The following is a 22,500-nucleotide window of genomic DNA, read 5'->3' as shown; positions in this document are numbered from 1 at the left end:
CTTCAAAAATGGTTATTTTTCACTCCTAGGAATGAAAGCTGTTGTTATATGATGTTTATTTTCAAATTTTGAAAAATCAAAGGATTCTAGCTTCCTCCCCTTACAGGCATAGGACACAGAGAACCTCATGGTTTTCCTAAAAATCTTTTTTTATGTTCCCTGGTGTTCCAAACTTAGTTTAAATCAATTTTAATTTGTTATTATGTTAAAAACAGGGTAATAAATTCCTAATTGGACTATAAATAATGTCATATTGTCTGCTATAAAACTGATGTTTTCAACTCTATTGTAGAGATTCTAGAATCAACTAATAGAGAATTGAAATAAAAAAGGGCATAAGAAGACATTACCAACAACGACCACAAGACGGAGATATTGTCCAGACATTACCAACAACGACCACAAGATGGAGATCTTGTCCAAAGAGGCAAGAAGGGCAAAGCCGCGATAAGGTAAAATCATTTTTTGAAAGAGATTGCTGTCAGAATGCACATCCGTATCCCAAACAGAATCTCTAGAAAAATATGATCATTTGTGAAAAAGGCAAACGAGTGTCTGCTACAATATGATTGCTACATATCTGCATTTGTTGTTTTTTAAGGAGTAAGAGTGCAGGGGGTTTAAACCTGCAATCCAGTGTAGTGAAGTATTTCACAACACTACCTCTAGCACCTCTGGAAATAAATCCTCATAATAATTTTTGCCCTGGGCATGTACCAAAAAATCAGTGAGCATATATATATATCACTGTGTTGAAGCTAGAGACACAGAATAACTGCAAACACAGTGTTCCTGCACTTCAAACTGTTCCTTGAAGGGCTCTCAAACCCCGAATTTCAGATGCCTAGCTGTATCGCTGATGTGTTGCACCTCAGAATCACTTTTAAACCTTACCTCTGGTATCTTTAATCCCTATTGCTCAACGCATGGTAAAAGTATTGCATACATGTGTCTGAAAATGAGCAATGGGCCCCTGAGAGACTCATTTGCCTGTTTCACAAATGATCGTATTTTAATAGAGATTCTGTTTGGGATTCAGATGTGCATTCGGACAGCAATCCCTTTCAAGAAATGATACGTTCTGGATGAGGTCAAAGGTGCTGGAACACTGTATTTCGGATGCGAATGTGTGTCTCCTGCTTCAACGCAGTGGCATATATAGATGTGCTCCTGTAATGTCTTGGTACATGCCCAGGGCAGTAAGCAGTCTGAGGATATATTTCCAGACGGCATAGAGCAGTGAAGCAGTGAAGTAGTGCAACACACTGGATCATTATATTATTAGAATCTATTTGTTTAACATGCACGGGTCTGTCTCAATGGATGCAGTGCTCCTGAAAGGGCTCTCAAACCCTGCATTTCAGATGATTAGCTGTATCCCTCACATGTGGCACCTCAGAATGACTTCTACTTTATTCTGCTTAAATTATTACATTATACATAATTTGAGTTCATTTTTAAAAGTAAAAGGTAATGAAAGGAATGAAAGATATGTAGCAATCACATTGTAACAGGGGTGACAGTGACTTTTTGCTTGTACTAAGCATTAGTACCTAAGTCCACTAATGGACTTCTGGTACCTTTAGGGTACAGTGTTCCCTGAAGGGCTCTCAAACCCCGCATTTCAGATGCATAGCTGTATCGCTGATGTGTTGCACCTCAGAATCACTTTTAAACCTTACCTCTGGTATCTTTAATCCCTATTGCTCAACACATGGTGAAAGTATCGCATACATGTGTCTGAAAATGAGCAATGGGCCCCTGAGAGACTCATTTGCCTGTTTCACAAATGATCACATTTGACTAGAGATTCTGTTTGGGATTCAGTTGTGCATTCTGACAGCAATCCCTTTCAAAAAACGATACATTCTGGATGAGTTCAAAGTTGCAGGAACACTGTATTTAGGATGTCTTTGCAGATATTCTGTGTCTCTAGCTTCAACACAGTGATATATATATATGCTCACTGATTTTTTGGTACATGCCCAAGTCAATAATCATTATGAGGATTTATTTCCAGATGTGCTAGAGGTAGTGTTGTGAAATACTTCATCACACTGGATTGCAGGTTTAAACCCCCTGCACTCTTACTCCTTAAAAACCAACAAATGCAGATATGTAGCAATCACATTGTAACAGGGGTGACAGTGACTTAATGCTTGTACTAAGCATTAGTACCAAAGTCCACTAGTGGACTTCTGGTACCTTTAGGGTACGGTGTTCCTTGAAGGGCTCTCAAACCCCGCATTTCAGATGCCTAGCTGTATCGCTGATGTGTTGCACCTCAGAATCACTTTTAAACCTTACATCTGGTATCTTTAATCCCTATTGCTCAACACATGGTGAAAGTATCGCATACATGTGTCTGAAAATGAGCAATGGGCCCCTGAGAGACTCATTTGCCTGTTTCACAAATGATCACATTTGACTAGAGATTCTGTTTGGGATTCAGTTGTGCATTCTGACAGCAATCCCTTTCAAAAAACGATACATTCTGGATGAGTTCAAAGGTGCAGGAACACTGTATTTAGGATGTCTTTGCAGATATTCTGTGTCTCTAGCTTCAACACAGTGATATATATATATATGCTCACTGATTTTTTGGTACATGCCAAGGGCAATAATCATTATGAGGATTTATTTCCAGATGTGCTAGAGGTAGTGTTGTGAAATACTTCAACACACTGGATTGCGGGTTTAAACCCCCTGCACTCTTACTCGTTAAAAACCAACAAATGCAATTCACTACTAAAAATTACTGCATTTTCTCCTAGAAAGAGCTCTCAATTAATGAAATGCCCCATTGAACTGGCCCTGATTATACAATGCAAGGAGAAGTCTTCTAAGCCAATACTTGTAACCAGAAAGAGGCTGTATTTCAATTATACAATATACAAAACAATACCATTTAACACAAAGATATAGTCCACACCTCAGCATGCACATGATGAGATTCTTGATATTAGATTAGTAAAAACAATATCAATGCACTGAGAGACGCTTAAGAATAAAGATGCATCAGCCTGACTGCATATTAGTTTTAAAGGGTTATCAGCAAATGCATTTAAAAGAAAAAATGTAAAGTCTTACCTCTTGATCGTAGTGGTGATTCAATATCCAGGACCTTAGTCAAGTCTCAGAGTTACTGTACCTCCTGTCTCAATTACAGGTGAAAAGTGAAAGGTATATTGCACTCAGCAGAAAGTTACCCCGAGCAAAGATTCCACCCATCCCAGAAAACAGCACTCCCATTTGGCAAAGCAGTGGGTGGAGGAAGCCTTTGCTACCATTATCAAACACAGAAATCGTTATAATTTAATTTTAAAAACATGGCTAAGCATGGGTTTAAAGTATATTCAACGGTGCAGGTGCATTCAAAGAAATAGAGTTTCCCAAGCCCTCAGAAAGAATTACCATTTCTAAAGATGTGTAGTTTCAAGCATTAACATCCAAACTACCTGTCTTAGCTGGAACAGGGAGTTTGCTAAGCCACCTGAAAGAATTACCATATCCAAAGATGTCTAGTTTCAAGCATTACCATCCAAAGTACCTGTCTTAGCTGGGCCAGGTAGTTTGCCAAGCCATGTGAAAGAATTACCATTTCCAAAGAAGTCTGTTGTAAGCCAGGTTCAATCATGACCATCCAAAGTACCGGTCGTCCCTTTGGGCGAGAGGGTTTCCTGTGTGTCTAGGATGTGTTCTTCCCTTAAACTTGGCCCTGATTATACAATAAAGGATAAGTAACCAGAAAGAGGTGGTATTTCGATTTTACAGTACATAAAAAATACATACATTCCACAGTGTTACAATATCACATTCCTGATATTAGATTAATAAAAAATATCAAGGCACTGAGGCTAATTAATAAAGATGCTTTTGACTGACTGGACCTTGGAGCAAGGTGTGTAAATTACAACAGACATCTTTAGAAATGGTAAATCTTTCAGGTGGCTTGGCAAATTTACTGCCCCACCTAAGACAGATACTTTGGATGTTAATGCTTGAAACTAGACATCACAACTGATCGTATTTTACTAGAGATTCTGTTTGGGATTCAGATGTGCATTCGGACAGCAATCCCTTTCAAGAAATGATACGTTCTGGATGAGGTCAAAGGTGCTGGAACACTGTATTTCGGATGCGAATGTGTGTCTGCATTTGTTGGTTTTTAAGGAGTAAGAGTGCAGGGGGTTTAAACCTGCAATCCAGTGTGATGAAGTATTTCACAACACTACCTCTAGCACATCTGGAAATAAATCCTCATAATGATTATTGCCCTGGGCATGTACCAAAAAATCAGTGAGCATATATATATATATATCACTGTGTTGAAGCTAGAGACACAGAATAACTGCAAACACATCATAAATACAGTGTTCCTGCAACTTTGAACTCATCCAGAATGTATCGTTTTTTGAAAGGGATTGCAGTCAGAATGCACAACTGAATCCCAAACAGAATCTCTAGTCAAATATGTTCATTTGTGAAACAGGCAAATGAGTCTCTCTGGGGCCCATTGCTCATTTTCAGACACATGTATGCAATACTTTTACCATGCGTTGAGCAATAGGGATTAAAGATACCAGATGTAAGGTTTAAAAGTGATTCTGAGGTGCAACAGATCAGCGATACAGCTAGGCATCTGAAATGCGGGGTTTGAGAGCCCTTCAGGGAACACCGTACCCTAAAGGTACCAGAAGTCAACTAGTGGACTTAGGTACTAATGCTTAGTACAAGCATTAAGTCACTGCCACCCCTGTTACAATGTGATTGCTACATATCTTCCATTCCTTTCATTACCTTTTACTTTTAAAAATGAACTCAAATTGTGTATAATGTAATAATTTAAGTAGAATAAAGTAGAAGTCATTCTGAGGTGCCACATGTGAGGGATACAGCTAGGCATCTGAAATGCAGGGTTTGAGAGCCCTTTAAGGAGCACTGCATCCATTGAGACAGACCCGTGCATGTTAAACAAATACATTCTAATAATATAATGATCCAGTGTGTTGCACTACTTCACTGCTTCACTGCTCTATGCCGTCTGGAAATAAATCCTCAGACTGCTTACTGCCCTGGGCATGTACCAAGACATTACAGGAGCACATCTATATATGCCACTGCCCTGGGCATGTACCAAGACATTACAGGAGACACACAATCGCATCCGAAATACAGTGTTCCAGCACCTTTGACCTCATCCAGAACGTATCATTTCTTGAAAGGGATTGCTGTCAGAATGCACAACTGAATCCCAAACAGAATCTCTAGTCAAATATGATCATTTGTGAAACAGGCAAATGAGTCTCTCAGGGGCCCATTGCTCATTTTCAGACACATGTATGCAATACTTTCACCATGCGTTGGGCAATAGGGATTAAAGATACCAGAGGTAAGGTTTAAAAGTGATTCTGAGGTGCAACACATCAGCGATACAGCTAGGCATCTGAAATGCGGGGTTTGAGAGCCCTTCAGGGAACACCGTACCCTAAAGGTACCAGAAGTTTACTAGTACAAGAATTAAGTCACAGTCATCCCTGTTACAATGTGATTGCTACATATCTGCATTTGTTGGTTTTTAAGGAGTAAGAGTGCAGGGGGTTTAAACCTGCAATCCAGTGTGATGAAGTATTTCACAACACTACCTCTAGCACATCTGGAAATAAATCCTCATAATGATTATTGCCCTGGGCATGTACCAAAAAATCAGTGAGCATATATATATATATAAACACATCCTAAATACAGTGCTCCTGCACCTAACCGTAACCCTAACCTACCTAATGATTTAAGTAGAATAGATTCTTATTATGTAATGATAAAGTGTGTTGCACTACTTCACTGCATCAAAGCTGTATGCCGTCTGGAAATAAATCCTCAGTCTACTTATTGCCCTGGGCATGTACCTATAAATCACTGAGCATATATATATATATCACTGTGTTGAAGCTAGAGACACAGAATCACTGCAAACACATCCTAAACACAGTGTTCTTGCACCTTTGACCTCATCCAGAACGTAACATTCTTCGAAAGGGATTGCTGTCCAAATGCACATCTGAATCCCAAACAGAATCTCTAGTAAAATATGATAATTTGTGAAACAGGCAAATGAGTGTCACAGGGGCCCATTCCTTATTGTTAGACACATATATACAAAGCTTTCACCATGCATTAAGCAATAGGGATTATAGACACCACAGGTAAGGTTAGAAGTCATTCTGAGGTGCCACATTTGAAGGATACAGCTAGGCATCTGAAATGCAGGGTTTGAGAGCCCTTCAGGAGCAATGCATCCTTTGAGACACACCTGTGCATGTTAAACAAATGATCATTTCCTTCAGCATTAGGGACTAAATATACTAAACGTATGATTCTAAAATGTTATTTTCACATATATTAATGTAATGTAATGCTTATGCTTTATAAACAAATCTAATTAAAAAAAGCTTAAGTTTTGTATTTATCTTGTACCATAGAACATGATTTTCTTTGTATTTCAAGCCCACAAAGTGTGCAAATGACGCACTACATGATATAAGGACGATTATCACATGCATATCGATATTATCTTTCTTATGAAAATACATTCCTTTCATTACCTTTTACTTTTTAAAATGAACTCAAATTGTGTATAATGTAATAATTTAAGTAGAATAGATTCTAATCATATAATGATCCAGTGTGTTGCACTAGTTCACTGCTTCACTGCTCTATGCCGTCTGGAAATAAATCCTCAGACTGCTTACTGCCCTGGGCATGTACCAAGAAATTACAGGAACACATCAATATACAGTATATCACTGCGTTGAAGCAGGAGACACACAATCGCATCCTAAATACAGTGTTCCAGCACCTTTGACCTCATCCAGAACGTATCATTTCTTGAAAGGGATTGCTGTCCGAATGCACATCTGAATCCTAAACAGAATCTCTAGTAAAATACGATCAGTTGTGATGTCTAGTTTCAAGCATTAACATCCAAAGTACTTGTCTTAGGTGGGGCAGTAAATTTGCCAAGCCACCTGAAAGAATTACCATTTCTACAAATGTCTGTTGTAATTTACACACCTTGCTCCAAGGTCCAGTCAGTCAAAAGCATCTTTATTAATTAGCTTCAGTACCTTGATATTTTTTATTAATCTAATATCAGGAATCTCACCATGTGCACGCTGAGCTGTGGAATATATGTATTTTTTATGTACTGTAAAATTGAAATACCACCTCTTTCTGGTTACTTATCCTTTATTGTATAATCAGGGCCAAGTTTAAGGGAAGAACACATCCTAGACACACAGGAAACCCTCTCGCCCAAAGGGACGACCGGTACTTTGGATGGTCATGATTGAACCTGGCTTACAACAGACTTCTTTGGAAATGGTAATTCTTTCACATGGCTTGGCAAACTACCTGGCCCAGCTAAGACAGGTACTTTGGATGGTAATGCTTGAAACTAGACATCTTTGGATATGGTAATTCTTTCAGGTGGCTTAGCAAACTCCCTGCTCCAGCTAAGACAGGTAGTTTGGATGTTAATGCTTGAAACTAGACATCTTTAGAAATGGTAATTCTTTCTGAGGGCTTGGGAAACTCTATTTCTTTGAATGCACCTGCACCGTTGAATATACTTTAAACCCATGCTTAGCCATGTTTTTAAAATTAAATTATAACGATTTCTGTGTTTGATAATGGTAGCAAAGGCTTCCTCCACCCACTGCTTTGCCAAAGGGGAGTGCTGTTTTCTGGGATGGGTGGAATCTTTGCTCGGGGTAACTTTCTGCTGAGTGCAATATACCTTTCACTTTTCACCTGTAATTGAGACAGGAGGTACAGTAACTCTGAGACTTGACTAAGGTCCTGGATATTGAATCACCACTACGATCAAGAGGTAAGACTTTACATTTTTTCTTTTAAATGCATTTGCTGATAACCCTTTAAAACTAATATGCAGTCAGGCTGATGCATCTTTATTCTTAAGCGTCTCTCAGTGCATTGATATTGTTTTTACTAATCTAATATCAAGAATCTCATCATGTGCATGCTGAGGTGTGGACTATATCTTTGTGTTAAATGGTATTGTTTTGTATATTGTATAATTGAAATACAGCCTCTTTCTGGTTACAAGTATTGGCTTAGAAGACTTCTCCTTGCATTGTATAATCAGGGCCAGTTCAATGGGGCATTTCATTAATTGAGAGCTCTTTCTAGGAGAAAATGCAGTAATTTTTAGTAGTGAATTGCATTTGTTGGTTTTTAACGAGTAAGAGTGCAGGGGGTTTAAACCCGCAATCCAGTGTGTTGAAGTATTTCACAACACTACCTCTAGCACATCTGGAAATAAATCCTCATAATGATTATTGCCCTTGGCATGTACCAAAAAATCAGTGAGCATATATATATATATCACTGTGTTGAAGCTAGAGACACAGAATATCTGCAAAGACATCCTAAATACAGTGTTCCTGCACCTTTGAACTCATCCAGAATGTATCGTTTTTTGAAAGGGATTGCTGTCAGAATGCACAACTGAATCCCAAACAGAATCTCTAGTCAAATGTGATCATTTGTGAAACAGGCAAATGAGTCTCTCAGGGGCCCATTGCTCATTTTCAGACACATGTATGCGATACTTTCACCATGTGTTGAGCAATAGGGATTAAAGATACCAGATGTAAGGTTTAAAAGTGATTCTGAGGTGCAACACATCAGCGATACAGCTAGGCATCTGAAATGCGGGGTTTGAGAGCCCTTCAAGGAACACCGTACCCTAAAGGTACCAGAAGTCCACTAGTGGACTTTGGTACTAATGCTTAGTACAAGCATTAAGTCACTGTCACCCCTGTTACAATGTGATTGCTACATATCTGCATTTGTTGGTTTTTAAGGAGTAAGAGTGCAGGGGGTTTAAACCTGCAATCCAGTGTGATGAAGTATTTCACAACACTACCTCTAGCACATCTGGAAATAAATCCTCATAATGATTATTGACTTGGGCATGTACCAAAAAATCAGTGAGCATATATATATATCACTGTGTTGAAGCTAGAGACACAGAATATCTGCAAAGACATCCTAAATACAGTGTTCCTGCAACTTTGAACTCATCCAGAATGTATCGTTTTTTGAAAGGGATTGCAGTCAGAATGCACAACTGAATCCCAAACAGAATCTCTAGTCAAATATGTTCATTTGTGAAACAGGCAAATGAGTCTCTCAGGGGCCCATTGCTCATTTTCAGACACATGTATGCGATACTTTTACCATGCTTGAGCAATAGGGATTAAAGATACCAGAGGTAAGGTTTAAAAGTGATTCTGAGGTGCAACACATCAGCGATACAGCTAGGCATCTGAAATGCGGGGTTTGAGAGCCCTTCAGGGAGCACCGTACCCTAAAGGTACCAGAAGTCCACTAGTGGACTTAGGTACTAATGCTTAATACAAGCATTAAGTCACTGTCACTCCTGTTACAATGTGATTGCTATATATCTTCCATTCCTTTCATTACCTTTTACTTTTTAAAATGAACTCAAATTGTGTATAATGTAATAATTTAAGTAGAATAAAGTAGAAGTCATTCTGAGGTGCCACATGTGAGGGATACAGCTAAGCATCTGAAATGTAGGGTTTGAGAGCCCTTTCAGGAGCACTGCATCCATTGAGACAGACCCGTGCATGTTAAACAAATGATCATTTCTTTCAGCATTAGAGACTAAATATACTAAACGTATGATGCTAAAACGTTATTTTCACATATATTAATGTAATAAATGATTGCTTATGCTTTATAAACAAATCTAATTAAAATAAAAGCTTAAGTTTTGTATTTATCTTTTACCATAGAACATGATTTTCTTTGTATTTCAAGCTCACAAAGTGACCAAATGACGCACTACATGATATAAGGAAGATTATCACATGCATATCGGTATTATCTTTCTTATGAAAATGCATTCCTTTCATTACCTTTTACTTTTAAAATGAACTCCAATTGTGTAGAATGTAATAATTTAAGTAGAATAGATTCCAATAATATAATGATCCAGTATGTTGCACTGGCCTGGTCAGCCTGGCCTGGGGGATGGTGCACATAGCACTTTCAGTGCTGGAGGTGTTAATGGGGGAGGTGTTGGAGATTGGCAGCTGTGGGGGATGGCTGGGTGAGTAGCTATCAGGGTTTGTAGCTTTTCCTTTGCATCTTGTCCTCTGTGGCCATGATTAAGAGGGACGGCCGGGGGCATTCGTATTGCATTCGTAAATTGCATTTGTTGGTTTTTAAGGAGTAATAGTGCAGGGGGTTTAAACCTGCAATCCAGTGTGATGAAGTATTTCACAACACTACCTCTAGCACATCTGGAAATAAAACCTCATAATGATTATTGCCCTGGGCATGTACCAAAAGATCAGGGAGCATATATATATATCACTGTGTTGAAGCTAGAGATACAGAATAACTGCAAACACATCCTAAATACAGTGTTCCTGCACCTTTGAACTCATCCAGAATGTATCGTTTTTTGAAAGGGATTGCTGTCAGAATGCACAACTGAATCCCAAACAGAATCTCTAGTCAAATATGATCATTTGTGAAACAGGCAAATGAGTCTCTCAGGGGCCCATTGCTCATTTTCAGACACATGTATGCGATACTTTTACCATGCGTTGAGCAATAGGGATTAAAGATACCAGAGGTAAGGTTTAAAAGTGATTCTGAGGTGCAACACATCAGCGATACAGCTAGGCATCTGAAATGCGGGGTTTGAGAGCCCTTCAGGGAGCACCGTACCCTAAGGGTACCAGAAGTCCACTAGTGGACTTAGGTACTAATGCTTAATACAAGCATTAAGTCACTGTCACCTCTGTTACAATGTGATTGCTACATATCTTCCATTCCTTTCATTACCTTTTACTTTTTAAAATGAACTCAAATTGTGTATAATGTAATAATTTAAGTAGAATAAAGTAGAAGTCATTCTGAGGTGCCACATGTGAGGGATACAGCTAAGCATCTGAAATGTAGGGTTTGAGAGCCCTTTCAGGAGCACTGCATCCATTGAGACAGACCCGTGCATGTTAAACAAATGATCATTTCTTTCAGCATTAGAGACTAAATATACTAAACGTATGATGCTAAAACGTTATTTTCACATATATTAATGTAATAAATGATTGCTTATGCTTTATAAACAAATCTAATTAAAATAAAAGCTTAAGATTTGTATTTATCTTGTACCATTGAACATGATTTTCTTTGTATTTCAAGCCCACAAAGTGACCAAATGACGCACTACATGATATAAGGAAGATTATCACATGCATATCGGTATTATCTTTCTTATGAAAATGCATTCCTTTCATTACCATTTACTTTTAAAATGAACTCCAATTGTGTAGAATGTAATAATTTAAGTAGAATAGATTCTAATAATATAATGATCAAGTGTGTTGCACTGGCCTGGTCAGCCTGGCCTGGGGGATGGTGCACATAGCACTTTCAGTGCTGGAGGTGTTAATGGGGGAGGTGTTGGAGATTGGCAGCTGTGGGGGATGGCTGGGTGAGTAGCTGTCAGGGTTTGTAGCTTTTCCTTTGCATCTTGTCCTCTGGGGCCATGATTAAGAGGGACGGCCGGGGGCATTCGTATTGCATTCGTAAATTGCATTTGTTGGTTTTTAAGGAGTAAGAGTGCAGGGGGTTTAAACCTGCAATCCAGTGTGTTAAAGTATTTCACAACACTACCTCTAGCACATCTGGAAATAAATCCTCATAATGATAATTGCCCTGGGCATGTACCAAAAAATCAGTGAGCATATATATATATATCACTGTGTTGAAGCTAGAGACACAGAATAACTGCAAACACATCATAAATACAGTGTTCCTGCACTTTGAACTCATCCAGAATGTATCGTTTTTTGAAAGGGATTGCAGTCAGAATGCACAACTGAATCCCAAACAGAATCTCTAGTCAAATATGTTCATTTGTGAAACAGGCAAATGAGTCTCTCAGGGGCCCATTGCTCATTTTCAGACACATGTATGCAATACTTTTACCATGCGTTGAGCAATAGGGATTAAAGATACCAGATGTAAGGTTTAAAAGTGATTCTGAGGTGCAACACATCAGCGATACAGCTAGGCATCTGAAATGCGGGGTTTGAGAGCCCTTCAAGGAACACCGTACCCTAAAGGTACCAGAAGTTTACTAGTGCAAACATTAAGTCACTGTAACCCCTGTTACTATGTGATTGCTACATATCTGCATTTGTTGGTTTTTAAGGAGTAAGAGTGCAGGGGGTTTAAACCTGCAATCCAGTGTGATGAAGTATTTCACAACACTACCTCTAGCACATCTGGAAATAAATCCTCATAATGATTATTGCCCTGGGCATGTACCAAAAAATCAGTGAGCATATATATATATATATCACTGTGTTGAAGCTAGAGACACAGAATAACTGCAAACACATCATAAATACAGTGTTCCTGCAACTTTGAACTCATCCAGAATGTATAGTTTTTTGAAAGGGATTGCTGTCAGAATGCACAACTGAATCCCAAACAGAATCTCTAGTCAAATGTGATCATTTGTGAAACAGGCAAATGAGTCTCTCAGGGGCCCATTGCTCATTTTCAGACACATGTATGCGATACTTTTACCATGCGTTGAGCAATAGGGATTAAAGATACCAGAGGTAAGGTTTAAAAGTGATTCTGAGGTGCAACACATCAGCGATACAGCTAGGCATCTGAAATGCGGGGTTTGAGAGCCCTTCAGGGAACACCGTACCCTAAAGGTACCAGAAGTCCACTAGTGGACTTAGGTACTGATGCTTAGTACAAGCATTAAGTCACTGTCACCCCTGTTACAATGTGATTGCTACATATCTTTCATTCCTTTCATTACCTTTTACTTTTAAAAATGAACTCAAATTGTGTATAATGTAATAATTTAAGCAGAATAACGTAGAAGTCATTCTGAGGTGCCACATGTGAGGGATACAGCTAGGCGTCTGAAATGCAGGGTTTGAGGGCCCTTTCAGGAGCACTGCATCCATTGAGACAGACCCGTGCATGTTAAACAAATAGATTCTAATAATATAATGATCTAGTGTGTTGCACTACTTCACTGCTTCACTGCTCTACGCCGTCTGGAAATATATCCTCAGACTGCTTACTGCCCTGGGCATGTACCAAGACATTACAGGAGAACATCTATATATGCCTCTGCGTTGAAGCAGGAGACACACATTTGCATCCGAAATACAGTGTTCCGGCACCTTTGACCTCATCCAGAACGTATCATTTCTTGAAAGGGATTGCTGTCCGAATGCACATCTGAATCCCAAACAGAATCTCTAGTAAAATACGATCAGTTGTGATGTCTAGTTTCAAGCATTAACATCCAAAGTATCTGTCTTAGGTGGGGCAGTAAATTTGCCAAGCCACCTGAAAGAATTACTTTTTCTAAAGATGTCTGTTGTAATTTACACACCTTGCTCCAAGGTCCAGTCAGTCAAAAGCATCTTTGTTAATTAGCCTCAGTGCCTTGATATTTTTAATTAATCTAATATCAGGAATATCACCATGTGCATGCTGAGCTGTGGAATGTATGTATTTTTTATGTACTGTAAAATCGAAATACCACCTCTTTCTGATTACTTATCCTTTATTGTATAATCAGGGCCAAATAAATCTAAATCAGTGTCACCTGCTGGGTTCAAAACGCCTTCAGGAGACACCAAATAGGAGGCACTGGACTATAAATACCCATCCATGTTATAACACACTCACCAAGGGTTTTTTAGTTTAACTCTGAGCTTTGAGATATTTAATACCTATGGTACCCATATTCACCCTTTATTTAAGGGAAGTACACATCCTAGACACACAGGAAACCCTCTCGCCCCAAGGGACGACCAGTACTTTGGATGGTCATGATTGAACCTGGCTTACAACAGACTTCTTTGGAAATGGTAATTCTTTCACATGGCTTGGCAAACTACCTGGCCCAGCTAAGACAGGTACTTTGGATGTTAATGCTTGAAACTAGACATCTTTGGATATGGTAATTCTTTCAGGTTGCTTAGCAAGCTCCCTGCTCCAGCTAAGACAGGTAGTTTGGATGTTAATGCTTGAAACTAGACATCTTTAGAAATGGTAATTCTTTCTGAGGGCTTGGGAAACTCTATTTCTTTGAATGCACCTGCACCGTTGAATATACTTTAAACCCATGCTTAGCCATGTTTTTAAAATTAAATTATAACGATTTCTGTGTTTGATAATGGTAGCAAAGGCTTCCTCCACCCACTGCTTTGCCAAAGGGGAGTGCTGTTTTCTGGGATGGGTAGAGTCTTTGCTCGGGGTAACTTTCTGCTGAGTGCAATATACCTTTCACTTTTCACCTGCAATCGAGACAGGAGGTACAGTAACTCTGAGACTTGACTAAGGTCCTGGATATTGAATCACCACTACGATCAAGAGGTAAGACTTTACATTTTTACTTTTAAATGCATTTGCTGATAACCTTTTAAAACTAATATGCAGTTAGGCAGATGCATCTTTATTCTTAAGCGTCTCTCAGTGCATTTATATTGTTTTTACTAATCTAATATCAAGAATATCACTGTGTTGAAGCTAGAGACACAGAATATCTGCAAACACATCCTAAATACAGTGTTCCTGCACCTTTGAACTCATCCAGAATGTATCGTTTTTTGAAAGGGATTGCTGTCAGAATGCACAACTGAATCCCAAACAGAATCTCTAGTCAAATGTGATCATTTGTGAATCAGGCAAATGAGTCTCTCAGGGGCCCATTGCTCATTTTCAGACACATGTATGCAATACTTTCACCATGTGTTGAGCAATAGGGATTAAAGATACCAGATGTAAGGTTTAAAAGTGATTCTGAGGTGCAACACATCAGCGATACAGCTGGGCATCTGAAATGCGGGGTTTGAGAGCCCTTCAGGGAACACCGTACCCTAAAGGTACCAGAAGTCCACTAGTGGACTTAGGTACTAATGCTTAGTACAAGCAAAAAGTCACTGTCACCCCTGTTACAATGTGATTGCTACATATCTTTCATTCCTTTCATTACCCTTTACTTTTAAAAATGAACTCAAATTGTGTATAATGTAATAATTTAAGTAGAATAAAGTAGAAGTCATTCTGAGGTGCCACATGTGAGGGATACAGCTAGGCATCTGAAATGCAGGGTTTGAGAGCCCTTTCAGGAGCACTGCATCCATTGAGACAGACCCGTGCATGTTAAACAAATAGATTCTAATAATATAATGATCCAGTGTGTTGCACTACTTCACTGCTTCACTGCTCTATGCCGTCTGGAAATAAATCCTCAGACTGCTTACTGCCCTGGGCATGTACCAAGAAATTACAGGAGCACATCAATATACAGTATATCACTGCGTTGAAGCAGGAGACACACAATCGCATCCTAAATACAGTGTTCCGGCACCTTTGACCTCATCCAGAACGTATCATTTCTTGAAAGGGATTGCTGTCCGAATGCACATCTGAATCCCAAACAGAATCTCTAGTAAAATACGATCAGTTGTGATGTCTAGTTTCAAGCATTAACATCCAAAGTACCTGTCTTAGGTGGGGCAGTAAATTTGCCAAGCCACCTGAAAGAATTACCATTTCTAAAGATGTCTGTTGTAATTTACACACCTTGCTCCAAGGTCCAGTCAGTCAAAAGCATCTTTATTAATTAGCCTCAGTGCCTTGATATTTTTTATTAATCTAATATCAGGAATCTCACCATGTGCATGCTGAGCTGTGGAAAGTATGTATTTTTTTATGTACTGTAAAATCGAAATACCACCTCTTTCTGGTTACTTATCCTTTATTGTATAATCAGGGCCAAGTAAAACTAAATCAGTGTCACCTGCTGGGTTCAAAACGCCTTCAGGGGACACCAAATAGGAGGCACTGGACTATAAATACCCATCCATGTTATAACACACTTACCAAGGGTTTTTTAGTTTAACTCTGAGCTTTGAGAGATTTAATACCTATGGTACCCATATTCACCCTTTATTTAAGGGAAGTACACATCCTAGACACACAGGAAACCCTCTCGCCCCAAGGGACGACCGGTACTTTGGATGGTCATGATTGAACCTGGCTTACAACAGACTTCTTTGGAAATGGTAATTCTTTCACATGGCTTGGCAAACTACCTGGCCCAGCTAAGACAGGTACTTTGGATGTTAATGCTTGAAGCTAGACATCTTTGGATATGGTAATTCTTTCAGGTGGCTTAGCAAACTCCCTGCTCCAGCTAAGACAGGTACTTTGGATGTTAATGCTTGAAACTAGACATCTTTAGAAATGGCAATTCTTTCTGAGGGCTTGGGAAACTCTATTTCTTTGAATGCACTTGCACCGTTGAATATACTTTAAACCCATGCTTAGCCATGTTTTTAAAATTAAATTATAACGATTTCTGTGTTTGATAATGGTAGCAAAGGCTTCCTCCACCCACTGCTTTGCCAAAGGGGAGTGCTGTTTTCTGGGAGGGGTGGAGTCTTTGCTCGGGGTAACTTTCTGCTGAGTGCAATATACCTTTCACTTTTCACCTGCAATCGAGACAGGAGGTACAGTAACTCTGAGACTTGACTAAGGTCCTGGATATTGAATCACCACTACGATCAAGAGGTAAGACTTTATATTTTTACTTTTAAATGCATTTGCTGATAACCTTTTAAAACTAATATGCAGTCAGGCAGATGCATCTTTATTCTTAAGCGTCTCTCAGTGCATTGATATTGTTTTTACTAATCTAATATCAAGAATCTCATCATGTGATTAATTGATTAATTGCAATAGTGTAACTGCAAATGAATATAGATGAGAATGTATGTTTGTTCATATGCAATGGCATGAGCAGTTTCTCATTGCAGTGGATTTTCAGGGCCAATTCATCTTCCATCTTATACTGAATATGAAAGGTAGTTGTTTCTATATGGACTCAGTCTTTGGAATTTGTATATATATATATTTCAGTGATCCCTCAGCCATTCCTTCTGTATTGTAATTCAATTTCTCTTTTAAAATTCCTTCCCCACTTCTAGGACCTGCAGTTGCTGAACTCCACAATGGCTCCTATTGGAAAGTCTGTGACTGAGACCAAGTAAGTGTTCACTTTTTTATGAAACCATTATTTATTTTGGAGCAATGACCAATTCTTATATAAATACAATGAAATCATTATGCTCAAACTATGAGAGAGAAAATTAAGGATAATTTAAGAAATCAGTCTTAGCTTGTTTCTATACACAGATGGTATAATTTATTTTCAAAGGAAACCCGCGAGGATTCCCCTGGTGTGCAAGATGTGCCTGAATACTTTTGATCAGCTTCCTGCTCACTTGAAGAGGGCGTGTATGAAGCACGCCACGGCAGAAGAGATCAGGATGGCCTCTCAACAGGCGAGGGAGGACATGATGAATCACCTGAAGAACGGGGTCATCGTGGATTACCACAGAATAGAAATTGTGTCTGGTGAGGCAAACAGGATAGCGGTTGTAAGACTGCTAGAGTCCTCGGGCCTTTTTGTACGTGGGAAGCCTGAAGACACATTGGCACGGTGAGATATTTTTAATATGTAAGGCTTCTGTAGTTTCTTTTTGAAATCATTGTTACAACATATTATGTAAAAGCATGTTGAAAAGAATCTACCTGCATTCCAGCGGCCCTGAGCAAGAGGCCACTGTCCAGGAGGAAGAGATGCCAGAGGCTGCTCCAGAAACTGAAGCAGAAGCGGAGGAGGAAGGGGAAGATGGGGAACAGTAAGACTCTCTGCTCAATAGGGTTTCTAGTGCTTTATTTTTTATTTGCACGTTGTATGTATAAAATTAGATTTTGTTTCACAGAGGCAAGAAAAAATGTAGCCTTAATTGGGATGTCAGTGAATTGGTAGATATACACATTCACACAGGGCCACATCTAAAGCCATTTTCTCCCAGAAGCCAACTAAGAAAACGGAAACACTTATAATACATGTAATTGTCCATGTGTCTTATATCTACAGGGTGTCAGTTAAAGGTAATCTAAAAGCTCTCCGAAAAAGAGTTGCCCTGGCTGGACTTTACAGAAAACACTCTCTTGATTCTCCTCTCCTGGCTGGCTTTAAACAATACCTTATCCAGGGCCTGGGAATGGTAAACTGCTCCAAGGAGGTAGGTATTTGGTACATGGTTTTACTCGGCTTAAACTTCACAGGATGTTGGTCATAAAAATAATGACTTTCTCTATATATGTTTTTCAGGTTGAAAATGTCTCCAGGTTCCTGTTTTTTATGGATCCATCAGATGTTTCCTTAAGTTTTCTGAAGGACATTTCCAAAATGCAGACATTTGTTTCCCAGTTGAAGATGACTGGGTTGTCTCACCAGACCATTGCAGGTTATATCATTAATATCAGCAGATTCCTGCTCTTCATCCGAAAAAACACTAACCTGCAAGTGGAGGATCCCAGTCTAGCTAAGAGTTTAATAGACTTCCAGAGCAATCTAAAGGATATAAAAAAGAGAAACAACAAGAGTGTCAGACAGGAAATAACCAGAAAGAGGTACTTTACTTATTAAATGTTGGTTCAACTTGTACTTGCTTTTCTATTCAAACACATGAATTTTGCCTTTTGGAGGCTGATAGTATTGTTCTCTCTCCCCCAGACTAACACAGCTGCAGAGTCCTCCACCTAAACTAAGCGATTGCTTGAAGGTGTTGAGTGTTGCAAAGAAAGATGTGCAGCGGATACTGGGCAAGACACACGCCTCTGCAGACATCACCACAAGTGAACGGATTGTTGTGATGCTTTACCTGCAGGCCATTCTCCAGCTGAAGCACCTTCAGCGCCCAGGGGTGGTAAAGAATATGACAGTAAGCATCCCTTCATACAACCAAGAATTTTGATTATAGATGTTCTTTTCGAGAAATTGTTTTTAATTAATATTTGTACTAAAAAAATCTTCTGAATTCAGGTCCTGGATTGGATACGGCGAAAAATTGTTGTGAATAAAAGTGGGCAAAACAGGGTAATAATCTCTGTCAAAGAGCGCATGGCTGCAACTCAGCGACTAGCTTCCTTTGCACTAAATGAAGAAGAGGAAAAGGTGAGTTGAAGGTTATATTTTGATATTTCATTGCTAAAAACTGTCTTTAGCATTCAATGGTATGTGAAGAATACTGCATTTAAACTGCATTTTTATTTTTTTTATTTTCTCAGATGTTTCACTGCTACTTCATTAACTTACGCTGTGATGCAAACTGCAGGATGGAAATAGAACATTTTTTTGTGTATGCAGGAGGAGAACCAGTTCACAATCCTACCTATGATCTGCGAAGACTGCATGAGAAGTAAATTGAATTATATAATTATTTTGATGTATTTTCTTTTTACTTTTCTGTGGCTTGAAAACAACTATTTTATATATGTTTGTTTTGCAGGTACCACCTACCACTGATTACTTGCTATGTTGCAAGAAGGGCATTTGAAATGGAAATAAAGAAGCTACCTATTGATCAGAAAACTGTCCTGAATGATTATTTAGGTGTTTCAAATGGAACTGTTGAAAACCTAGCCAGAAGGCTGACAGATGAGGACATGTGCTCAGCCAGCGAACTAATTCATGGCATTGTAGAAGCAGGATCTCTGTAAGTGTCACAGTGATATCCAAATTCAGTATTTGAAAGTCAATATTTAGGATAAACATAAATTTCTCATATTTTTTTAAACTTCAGTTCATCATCAGGAGAGCAATCTTCAGGCTATGGACAAGAACGTACAGCTGCTATACGGTAAGTTTTAATTCAATATCCCTCTTTCAGTTACCTTTTAGCCACTCTGTCTTAGATCTGAGATATTTAAGTTTTCTTTTTATAAATAGGTCCACTGTGGCAGCTGCTGCATATAGATGCCCAAAGATGGATGATGCTGCAGCCTTCCAGAAGCTGATACAGATTTTTCCCGTGACATTAGATGGGCAGCCTCCTAGAAAGAAAGAGCGCCTGAGAGTGACCGGCATTCACGATCGCCACTGTTACAATAGATGGAGAGCTGAGCAGAGGAAAAGGAGGCAACAGAACATATTCGGTAAGAACAGGATTTCTTCCCTTTTTAAAGAGTAATATTTCAAGAGTCTATTACTGGATATATTCTTTGGGTGGATTTCTGATATCTCACTACAGATCAATACAATAGACGGTTACCAACAGAAAGCCAAGTGACCCATTATATAGAAAAAATGGGATGGTCAACCAATACACCAGCTGTGTCCGAGGTACTTCAGAACTGGAAGCCGCATGTAGAAGTCCAACCAAATGGCAAGGACATTGAAAATCTGGTAAAACTCCAAACCTGGAGAGGCCTGCACATCGTTGACGATCCTGTGAAAGGGAAGAAGGTTATAACTTCCAGGCGTTTCCAGAAGGGAGAGGTGGTATGTGATTACCATGGCAAGGTTATCACAAAGACAGCTGGAGAAGCCCTAATGGCACAGATGGCAGAAGGAGACATGGGATATCTATTCTTTTTTGATGGACCTAAACAAAAAATGTGCATTGATTCGCGTGAAGAACACTGCACCTGCCACCCGGATATGGACACAATTGGAAGGCGCATAAATCATTCAAACAAAAAAGCCAACCTCAGACCAATTAAAGAATCTTTTGTAATTGACGAAAAGACTGACATAACAATTCTGTTCTTGGCAAAAAGAGAGATTGTAGTGGGAGAAGAGCTCCTATATGATTACGGTGTCTCCAGGAAGTCGTTTAATGGAGAAGGACAATCTCTGGAGTGGTTGGACGAATGATCATAAAATAAAGCTTTTATCTCCTCTGCCTCTCCACGGCAGAGGAGATCAGGATGACCTCTCAACAGGCGAGGAAGGACATGATAAATCACCTGAAAAACGGGGTCATCGTGGATTACAACAGAATAGAGATCGTGTCTGGTGAGGCAAACAGGACAGTGGTTGTAAGACTGCTGGAGTCCTTGGGCCTTTTTGTACATGGGAAGCCTGAAGACACATTGGCACGGTGAGATATTTTTAATTTGTAAGGCTTCTGTAGTTTCTTTTTGAAATCATTGTTACAACATATTATGTAAAAGCATGTTGAAAAGAATCTACCTAATAAAATAAAATAAATATGCCAACCTGTATCACAATCACAAACCCCTACTCTTAAGGGCGCTCCAGCCCTTCCTGATTTGCCTCATTCCCCGCATCTGTTCCTTGTTCCTACCCTGTTTCAGTTCAACTTTAAAAGCCAGGCGCTCACTTCACTCGAGGCTCTGCACCTGATCTCCGCATCGTGTGAGCCCGGGTCCTGGTTGTGCCTGGCTCCGTTGTGTTTTTAGCTTCCTGCTCCTGTTCCTGTTCCATTTGTTACTGCTAAAAAATGCCACATGCTTTAAACAAAACAAAAAAAGATTTAAAGATGTGAACCATTTCTTAAATTTGTTGACACTATCTGAACAGCACAGCATTCCCAGAATGGACAATGGAGTTTTCAGCAGCATTAGACGGGCAGCCTCTTGGGAAGAGAGAAGGAATGAGACCGACTGGACTTCATTAATGACACCGTTCTTATTGAAAGAGAACAGAAAGATAAGTCTGGATAATAATTCTTACTCTGATTTTATTATTATTTTCTTTCATTATCTACAAAATAGATTTTTGATAAGCTTCTTTTGAAACTGCCCAACATTACCAAACAGAAGATTGTTTTGGCAGGACACCATTTGTGCATCAAAAGCACCGGAGAGGTGTATATGACAGCCTATTTTCTGCCACTGAAATACTAATTGCTTCATTTCAGTTCATCCTTAGGCGAGCAGAAGAAAAAGAAGTTTGATGGAATTGGATGGAATTCCTCTTGGGAAGAAAGATAACAGAGACTGACTGGACTTCAAGAACAGCACCTTTCTGATTCACAGCGAACAGAACACAAAAGATGAGTCTAGGGAACAATTGCTTTATTTTCTTAATTAAAATTTCTGAAATGTTTAAGGACAACAGCAATGAACATTGTTAATGAGTTAGAGGTTAGATAGACCTGTATTTCCAGTGGTTTGTCATTTCGACAATGTTTTAAAATTGAATTTCTATAAAGTGGACACCCTTGACATACACAAAATGAAACCATTTCATTTTCATTTTGGAGCTAAACTGCAGGAAACATTTTTTCAGTAAACTGTTAAAAGCATATTATGGTCTGAAAGCCAAGATATTATTTGTGACCACATTAATTAATTACTTTTTAAACTGTAAAGCAATAATCTGCCAACATGGCTAGTTTCTATCACTGAGCTGGGATTTCTAGTTACGACAGAGATCAGTTTCTTAAACAGAATAAAATTGTCTCCATCCTGGAAATTCAGTCACGAATTTGAATAGGGCTTATGGTATTTGATCAGTTTCACAGCCTAATTCTACTGTATTCGTTTTTTAAATGATTCACAATTGTG

The 22,500-nt window shown here is 39.0% G+C and overlaps 1 protein-coding gene across 1 annotated transcript; it reads left to right on the top strand.

Moving 5' to 3' along the window:
- Positions 1 to 17,123: 17,123 nt before the first annotated feature.
- LOC148807361 (uncharacterized) lies at positions 17,124 to 20,842 on the top strand. Its single transcript, XM_088909523.1, has 12 exons — positions 17,124 to 17,158; positions 17,330 to 17,614; positions 17,718 to 17,816; positions 18,059 to 18,206; positions 18,296 to 18,597; positions 18,701 to 18,908; positions 19,010 to 19,141; positions 19,255 to 19,385; positions 19,476 to 19,682; positions 19,770 to 19,826; positions 19,916 to 20,121; positions 20,217 to 20,842. The coding sequence occupies exons 1-12, from the start codon at positions 17,124 to 17,126 to the stop codon at positions 20,840 to 20,842; spliced, it is 2,436 nt and encodes an 811-aa protein (XP_088765649.1).
- The last annotated feature ends 1,658 nt before the right edge of the window (positions 20,843 to 22,500 follow it).

This window comes from Atractosteus spatula, unplaced genomic scaffold, assembly GCF_055471065.1.
Source record: "Atractosteus spatula isolate fAtrSpa1 unplaced genomic scaffold, fAtrSpa1.hap1 Scaffold_32, whole genome shotgun sequence".
NCBI classification, from domain to species: Eukaryota; Metazoa; Chordata; class Actinopteri; order Semionotiformes; family Lepisosteidae; genus Atractosteus; species Atractosteus spatula.
This window is presented reverse-complemented; position numbering and strand designations above follow the sequence as displayed.

Bases quoted from the DNA above. Each gene is read 5' to 3' on its own strand.
- LOC148807361 (XM_088909523.1), top strand. From the start codon at position 17,124: ATGGCTCCTATTGGAAAGTCTGTGACTGAGACCAA. The intron at 17,159-17,329 runs GTAAGTGTTCAC...TTATTTTCAAAG, and splicing joins AAGTCTGTGACTGAGACCAA to GAAACCCGCGAGGATTCCCC. The intron at 18,598-18,700 runs GTACTTTACTTA...TCTCTCCCCCAG, and splicing joins CAGGAAATAACCAGAAAGAG to ACTAACACAGCTGCAGAGTC.